Source organism: Belonocnema kinseyi, chromosome 5 (genome assembly GCF_010883055.1).
Source record: "Belonocnema kinseyi isolate 2016_QV_RU_SX_M_011 chromosome 5, B_treatae_v1, whole genome shotgun sequence".
NCBI classification, from domain to species: Eukaryota; Metazoa; Arthropoda; class Insecta; order Hymenoptera; family Cynipidae; genus Belonocnema; species Belonocnema kinseyi.
Genome location: NC_046661.1, coordinates 146,033,797 through 146,042,606, shown reverse-complemented (window position 1 = coordinate 146,042,606; position 8,810 = coordinate 146,033,797). Strand labels below are relative to the sequence as shown.

The following is an 8,810-nucleotide window of genomic DNA, read 5'->3' as shown; positions in this document are numbered from 1 at the left end:
AAGGATTTCAAAGATTTGAAAAAGACTACACCAGATTTCAAAGATTTCAAAGATTTCAAATATTTGAAATAATTCAATGACTTCAACGAATAGAAAATATTTTCCAAATAAAGATTCAAGAAAGATTTGATAAACATTACAAAATATTTCACAAAGATTTCAAGGATTTCAAACATTCAAAAAAGGCGTGTACACTAGATTAAAAAGTTTTCAAAAAAATTTCCCAAAGATTTCGAATATTTCATAAAGATTTGGAAGATTTCACAAAATTTCACAAAATTTTTCACGAGATATCAAAAGATTTCACGAAGATTTTTAATCATTTAAATAATTTCAACGAATTCACAAAGATTTCATAAAGAGTTCGAACATTTCGCTAAGATTTTAGAGATTTCAAAACATTTCAAAGATTTTAAATAACTTAAAAATTTTCTAGGAGATCTCAAAAGATTTCACAAAAATTTCAATCAAATAGTTTAATTTTTTACTAAAAAGAGATAAATTCTCAACGAAAAATAGAACAGTTACATTTTTAATTTAGAAAATTAGCTTTTACAAGTTATAAGAGTTTTTTTACAAAAAAGAAAACACATGATTTTTCAAAGAAATCATTAAATTTCTGACCAAAAGCATGAATTTTTAACGAAGAAGTTGAATTTGCAATTAAAAAAGAAACATTTTCAACCAAGTAGTTGAATATTCAACTAAAAAAGATTTAATTTTTAAACCAAAGAGATGAATTTCCAATTAAAATGATGAATTAAAAAAAAACTTTAGCAATATTGTTTAATTTTCAAAAATATAGAATAAGTTTAAACCAAACAGTTGAATTTTCAACTAAAAAACATAACTTTTCAAGCAAAAATTGAATTGTTTTATTTCAAATTTTGTAAATTATTTGTTTCACCAAAAAGCTCGAATTTTCAAAAAAATACAGTTGAATTTTCAACGACAAAAAAAATATTTTCTACCGAAAAAGATGAGTTTAAGAAAGCAAATGATTTTTCAACCAAATAGTTGGATTTTCAGCTAAGAAGGGTCAATTTTCCATTTAAAATGAACCATTTAAATTTTTAATCAGAAAAAAAATGATTTCTCGAGAAAAAATTATATTTTAAACTAAAAAGGATACTTTTTGAAAAAGTTGTCTAATTTTCAATAAGGTAAAATAAGTTTCAATAAATTAGTTCAATTTTCAAAAGATTTCACAAAAGTTTCAAGGATTTCGTAAAACATTCATAAAGATTTCGAAAAAATAGATTTCAAGGATTTGAAATCATTTCAAAGATTTTAAACAATTACAAAAGATTTCGAAAAGATTTCAAAAATATTTAAAAGAATTCTTAAGGACTTCAAAACATTTCAAGAGTTTCAAAGATTGCAAAAAGTACATCAGATTTTAAAGATTTCAAAACATTTAAAAGATTTTTAATGATTTCAAAAGATTTCAACAAATTACAGAAAATTTGAAAAGATTTTAATAATTTTAAACGAGCAGAACAGATTTCACGAACAAAGATTACAGAAACATTTCAAAGATTTTATAAAGATTTCACAAATATTTCAAAGATTTCAAGAATTTTAAAGATTTTACAAAAGCTTTGAAAAATGCCAAAAGATTTCTCAAAGATTTCAACGAAATTTCAAGCCTTCACTAAGGTTTGTAATAATTCACAAAGATTTCTATGATATCAAAGACATTACAAATATTTAAAAATAATTCTAAAGATTTCACAAAGTTAACTGATGTTCGCAAAAATTTTATTTATTTACGATTCGGCTTTCTTTAGAAATTTTTGGCCAGTAAAAAATGAAATGGTTAATTTTTTACATGTATGAAAAAAGTTTATTTCATTATTTGATTTAAAAAAGGAGAATTGAAAATTTTTTATTTCTTGAATTTTATTTCAAAAAGAATTTCAAATTGATTAATTTATTAATATATGTATGTAATTTGTTTAATATTTATCAATAATAATTAAATAATTAAATTTTCAACATTAGAAGATAAATTCCCAACAAAAAAGTGTCATAGTTTATATTTCAATAAAAAAAAAAGAAATTTATACAACGAAAGAAAAGAATTTTAAAACCACAAAGACGAAGTTTCGACAAATAAAGACTTTTCACTCAAGAAAGAAATAAAAGTTTATCTAAATTGTTATCTAATTGTTTATCTAAATGTTCAATTGGGAAACCGAAAAAACCGGGAAATGACAGTGAATTTTTTCTTTTTAAATTATGATATTCAGTTTATAATGCGTAGTTCGAAAATCTTTTACCTGAAAACTTCTCTATTTTTATTTTTAAGCTTATATTTTTAATTTAAAGAATTTTAACGTGCAGTCTTGAAGACTTGAACAATTAAAAATTAAATCCGTTTGAATATAAATAAATAATGTTTAAAGTGGATCTGTACTTTAAGTATTAAAACTGAACAATAATTGATTTGATAAAACGATTCTAAATCCGTTGAAAGTTAAAGAATTTCCAGATTCGTAATTAATTCGTAATTAAAGGCTTTTATCAAATTAAAAATATTGTTCAGATCTAAATTATTCAATTTTTAACCCATTAAATAAGAAAAAAATGATTAGGAAAAAGGATAATTATTTAATATTTATCAATATTTGACTTATAATTTAAGATGACTAAATTGAAGCCAAATATTTAGAAGTAAACAATTTGAACCTTAATTGCTTCACATAGAAAGCTTTCAATGGTTAAAAGTTCGAAAAGCTTTTAACATTTTAAAGTTACAATTTTTATTGTTCTACACGTATTATTTGTAGAAAAATTTGAGTAATTTTAAGAGATATTTAGAAAACTTAAAATGATATCAAGTAATTTAAACGAAGTTTGTGAAAGAAATTTTCAGAACTTCTGAACATTTTTTAAACTAAATAAAATTTTTCCTACAACTTTGAGAAAATTAAAATTTTTTTTTTTAATAATCCATAACTTCTTCCCGAGTCTTTTTTAGTAAAATTGGAAATCTCGTAAAATCTTTTTGAATATTCTCTTAAAATAATTTTTCAAAATGAAGAATCATTTTCAATTTTCCTAGGAATTTTAAGAAAATGTTTTTATTCGTTTAGAGCCTTTCACAATTCGTGAAAAGCCTCTAAATTTGTTATAAGCTGCAAAAATGTACATTTTGTTTTAAATTAGGTTGTGAGTATTTGCACCGAAATTTCGTTACAAATAAACAAAATTTTTTCGGTAAACACACTTAGTTAAAATTGTTTAAAATCATTCTAATTTAAGAACTTTTAAGTTGAAAAAAGTTTTAATTTAAAAATATTTAATGGCCTTAAATAACTGAATAATATAATTCTGACAATTTTTAAAGTTCATTGATTGATTCTTTAATTTAGAATGTTGAAAATGTTAACCTGGATTTATATTTTTGCAACTTCATCCTTTTTTTTTGTTGAAAATTAATTTTTTCTTATCTGAAAATTTAATTGTTCCATTTTTGATTGGAAATTGATGTTTTAGTTTAAAATTCAACTGTTTCTTTGAAAATTTGTAATTAATTGTTAGAAAATAAATTTTTTGAGTTAAAAATTGAACTATTCCAGTATAAAATTGAACCATTTTGCCGAAAATACGGTTTTTTGTAAAGAATTAGATTTTTAAGGTAAAATTCAAGATGTCTGTTTGATCTTAAATTAAAATTGTATCTTTTTTCAATAACATTTCAACTATTTGGCTGAAAATGGACATTTTTACTTAATAATACAACTATTTGTTTCAAAATTTATGTACATTGTGAAAAATTCGTCTTTTTTTTATAGAAAATTAATTTTTACGGTTGAAAATTCCACTTGTTTATAAAAAAAATTATCTGTTTCATTTTGTTAAAAAATCACTTTTATTTTATACAAAATGACTTTTTTTCTGACAATTCAAGTATTACAGTTGAATATTTATCGTTTTGGTTGAAAATTCATCTTTAAGGTTGAGAATAAAATTACTTGGTTAAAAGTTAATCTCTTTTGTTAACAAATATTTTAACTTTTTAATTATTCAAAATTATTTTTTAGTAGAATATTCATCCTTTTTTGTAAAAATCAATGCTCTTTGGAATAAAAGGAATTTTTCTCCGAAAATTTAACTATTTTTTTTTTTAATTTGTTTTCTATTTGTTTGAAAATTATTCATTTTTTTCAACTGACAAATTGAACCGTTAAACCAGTAAAATATTCCATAATATTAATTGAAAACCCATTTCTTTGGTTGAACATTCATTCTTTGATTTAAAATTCAGTTATTCAATTTTTGGTTGAAAAATTAGCTTTTTCAGTTGAAAATTCGTCGATTTTGGTAGAAATTTATCTTCTTGGTTCGAAAATCCATCTTTTTTGTCTAAATTTCAATTATTTCATTTAAATATTTATCACCTTAGTTGAATATTTCATAGGCTTAGTTAAAAATTCCACTGTTTGTTTGAGCATTAATTTTTCTCACTTAAAATTTAATTATTTAAGTTTAGGTTGACAATTAATCTTTTTTTTAATAAAAATTACTTTTTGTTAGTTTAAAAATTCAACTACTTTAGTTGTAAATTCAATTTCTTCCTTAAAAAATTCATGTTCATTGTTGTTTGAGATTTCATCTTTCTGGTTGAAAATTCAAGTATTTCAGTTAAATATTCATCATTTTAGTTGAAAATTTATCGTTTTGTTTTAAAATTCAACTATTCTTAACTAATTTTTCTAACTGAAAGTTTAACTTTTATATTTATGTTGAAAATTAATATTTTTTAGTGGAAACTTCAAGTATTTGTTTCAAAATTTAGTTATTTTTTAATTTTTCGAAACTATTTTAGTTTCCTCTAATTAAATTAGACTTTAGTATTGACTGTCTTATTGTTTTCCATTATTTGCTTACTCATTTATCCTCACTGAGAACAGGGAATTTTTTCATTCAAAATTTTAATTGGAAATTGATCTCTGTTTGAAAATGCAAATTCTTTGTTAAAAATCAGTTTTTTTAAACTAAAAATTCCACTATTCCAGTAGAAAATTGAACTATTTTTGGCTGAAAATCCTTTTTTTGTTTTGTAATCTTTTTGCTTGAAAATTCTCCTTTTCGGTTGGAAATAAAATTAGTTGGTTAAAGTTAAAACTCTTTAGTTAAAAATTATTTTTTTTCCATTGAATATTCATCGGTATAATTAAAATTTAATTTCTTGCAGGAAAATGAGCTTTTTGTTTAAAAACTTGTTTTTTCTTTAAATGTTTTTATTCCAGTTGAATATTTGATAATTTAAGTTAAACATTTACCCCTTTGGTTGAACATTCATTGATTTATTAAAATTTAATTGTTTAATTTTTGATTGAAAATATTTATTTTTTGGTCAAAAATTCAATTTTTTTAGTTAAAGATTCATCATTTCCGGTAAAAATTCATCTTTCTGATTTAAAATTAAACTTTTTCTGTTAAATATTTGTAATTTTATTGTAAAATTCATCACTTTGTTTGAAAATGTAATAATTTTTTAATAAAGTTAGTTTTTTGTTCTTGTTGAAAGTAATTTTTTAATTGAAAATTTTACTTAAAGTACTTATAGCAGATTATAACATGGAAAATATAAGTATTTGATTTTAAGTATAATATTCTTCTAGGCAGTTGGGTAAAAATCTGTATATTCTATTAAACTTTAAAAAGGCGAATTTTCTACCAAGTAAAATGATGCATTTTCAACTATTCTGAGGAAAATTCCATAATGCTATCTAGTCAGGGTCAAAACAAACTAATATCTGCCATAACTTAGTCTAATTTCAATATTTTAATTGCAAATTACATATCGTTGGAATCGCAAAAAAACATAGATTCCGAATAAAATATTTTTAATTTGCTGATTGCAAAACTATAGCATTCACTTTGTTTAAAAATGTAACTAGTCTTTTGAAATTTAGATTTTTTTTGTTGAAAGAAGTTTTTTAAATTAAAAATTGAACTTATTCCAATTGAAAATTTCAGAGTTGTAATTGAAAATTCATCTTTTTGTTCGACAATTATTCTTTTAACTAAAAATTTAATTATTTAAGTTTTAGTTGAAAATTGATCTTTTCTAGTTCAAAATTTAACTATTTGGTTGAAAATTTATATTCTTTAATTACAAATTCAACGATTTCGTTAAAAATTGATGTGTTTTGTTGAAAATTTATATTTTTTGGTAGAAAATCACTCTTTGTAAGTGAAAATTAATCTTGTTGATTAAAAAACCATCTTCAAATTCATCTTTCTGGTTTAAAATGCAACTATTCCAGTTAAATTTTTGCAATTGATTTGTAAAGTGTATCATTTTGTTTGATATGTAACTAGTTTTTTTTAAAGTTAGTTTCTTTCTGTTGAAAGAAATGTTTTAAACTAAAAAGTTAACTTATTCCAATTAAAAATTCCATAGTTGTAATTGAAAATTCATCTTTTTGTTCGACATTAATTTTTGGAACTAAAAATTTAATTATTTAACTATTTGGTTGAAAATTTCCCTTCTTTAATTAAAAATTCAACGATTTCGTTAAAAATTTATGTATTTTGTTGAAAAATATTATTTTTTGGTAGAAAATCACTCTTTGTAATTGAAAATTAATCTTCTTGATTAAAAAATCATCTTGAAATTAATTTTTCTGGTTTAGAATTCAACTATTTCAGTTCTATATTTGCAATTTTATTGTAAAATTCATTAATTTGTTTAAAAATATATCTAGTTTATTGAAAGTTAGCTTTTGTTTGTTGAAAGAAGTTTTTTAAATTAAAAATTGAACTTATTCCAATTGAAAACTTCATAGTTGTAATTGAAACTTCATCTTTTTGTTCGACAATTATTTTTCTAACTAAAAATTTAAGTTTTGGTTGAAAATTGATCTTTTTTAGTTCAAAATTGAACTATTTGGTTGAAAATTTCTCTTATTTAATTAAAAATTAAACGATTTCGTTAAAAATTTATGTATTTTGTTGAAAATTTGTATTTTTTGGTAGAAAATTACTCTTTGTAATTGAAAATTAATCTTCTTGTTTAAAAAATCATCTTGAAATTCATCTTTCTGGTTTAAAATGCAACTATTTCAGTACAATATTTGCAATTTTATTGTAAAATTCATCACTTTGTTTAAAAGTGTAACTAGTTTTTTGAAAGTTAGTTTTTTTTGTTGAAAGAAGTTTTTTAAATTAAAAATTGAACTTATTCCAATTGAAAATTTCACATAGCTGTAAATGAAAATTGATCTTTTTTAGTTCAAAATTTAACTATTTGGTTGAAAATTTATATTCTTTAATTAAAAATTCAACGATTTCGTTAAAAACTTATGTATTTTGTTGAAAAATTGTATTTTTTGGTAGAAAATCACTATTTTCATTTGAAAATTAATCTTCTTGATTAAAAAATCATCTTAAAATTCATCACTTTGTTTAAAAATGGAACTAATTTTTTTGAAAATTAGTTTTTTTTTGTTGAAAGAAGTTTTTTAAATTAAAAATTGATCTTATTCCAATTTAAAATTTCATAATTGTAATTGAATATTCACCTTGTTGTTCGACATAAATTTTTTTAACTAAAAATTTTATTATTTAAGTTTTGGTTGAAAATTAATCTTTTTTAGTTCAAATTTTGACTATTTGGTTGAAAATTTCTCTTCTTTAATTAAAAATTCAACGATTTCGTTAAAAATTTATGTATTTTGTTGAAAAATTGTATTTTTTGGTAGGAAATCACTCTTTTTATTTAAAAATTAATCTTGTTGTTTAAAAAATCATCTTCTTGGTTGGAAATTTTATTTGAAAATTCATTTATTTCGCATTTTTTTGCTCTGTTTTGTCAAAGCAGAAAGGACGTTTAGAATAAACGTCATGAAATAAAATTATTATTTGCGTTTGGCTGCAAATATGAATCTAGAAATTTGAGAAAATAGGATCAGTATAATTTTTTCAAAATAGTGTCAAAATAGTTGCTTCTTTAAAAAAAAAGAAAGAAAAAAAAGTGTGAAAAAGTGACAATATATCGGAAGGGATTTAGCGAAATTTTTGTCTGATTTTGCAGAGCTTTGTCCTGGAACGATTCAAATGCGAGTTTGAAAGCTACAATGTTGACGGGACCGATTGTCCGGTCTTTGGCGGTTGACGGGAGTTTGACACCCGCGATGGCAGCCCACATAATGGTGGCAATTCTGCAAGGACTTCAGCTTCACGGTCAGCATGAGGCGAATCAGGGCTCGCTGGTAACACTTGGAGCTCAAGTTTACGAGTGCCTGAGACCCAAATTCCCCTGTATTATCGAGGTGATGCAGCAAATTCCGGGTGTCAATCCTGCCGATCTGCAGCGATTTGACGAGAAGATGTCGGTCATTAGCACCAAGGGAAATAAGGTTGAAAAGGGGAAGAAGGATCTTTTTAAGAAGATCACCAATCAGGTAATATTTCCAAGTTTTTCATGTATTTTCTAGTTGTTGAAAATTTGTATTTTTCGCTCGAAAATTAATCATCTTGTTTGAAAATTTGTCTTTTTGGATTGAAAATCAATTTCTTTTTCTAGCAATATGTGTTTTTCAGTTAAAAATAAAATTTTTTGCTAGAAAATTAATTTTCTTGTTTAAAAATTGGTCTATTGGTTTGAAAATTTATCTCTTTTTGTAGAAATGTGTGTTTTTTAGTTAAAAATAAAACTATTTAGTTCAAAAGTCATGTATTCTTTTGAAAAATTGTATTTTTGCTAGAAAATTAATCTTCTTGTTTAAAAATTGGTCTATTGGTTTGAAAATTTATCTCTTTTTGTAGAAATGTGTGTTTTTTAATTAAAAATA

At 22.6% G+C, this 8,810-nt stretch overlaps 1 protein-coding gene across 1 annotated transcript in view; it reads left to right on the top strand.

Annotated features, from left to right (window-relative positions):
- The window catches only part of LOC117172320 (exportin-5), a 68,882-nt gene that overhangs the window by 54,340 nt on the left and 5,732 nt on the right, over positions 1 to 8,810 (top strand). Inside the window, exon 11 of the mRNA XM_033360104.1 lies at positions 8,051 to 8,420. Within this exon, the coding sequence (XP_033215995.1) occupies positions 8,051 to 8,420 (370 nt within the window). The remainder of the gene's footprint in view (positions 1 to 8,050; positions 8,421 to 8,810) is intronic.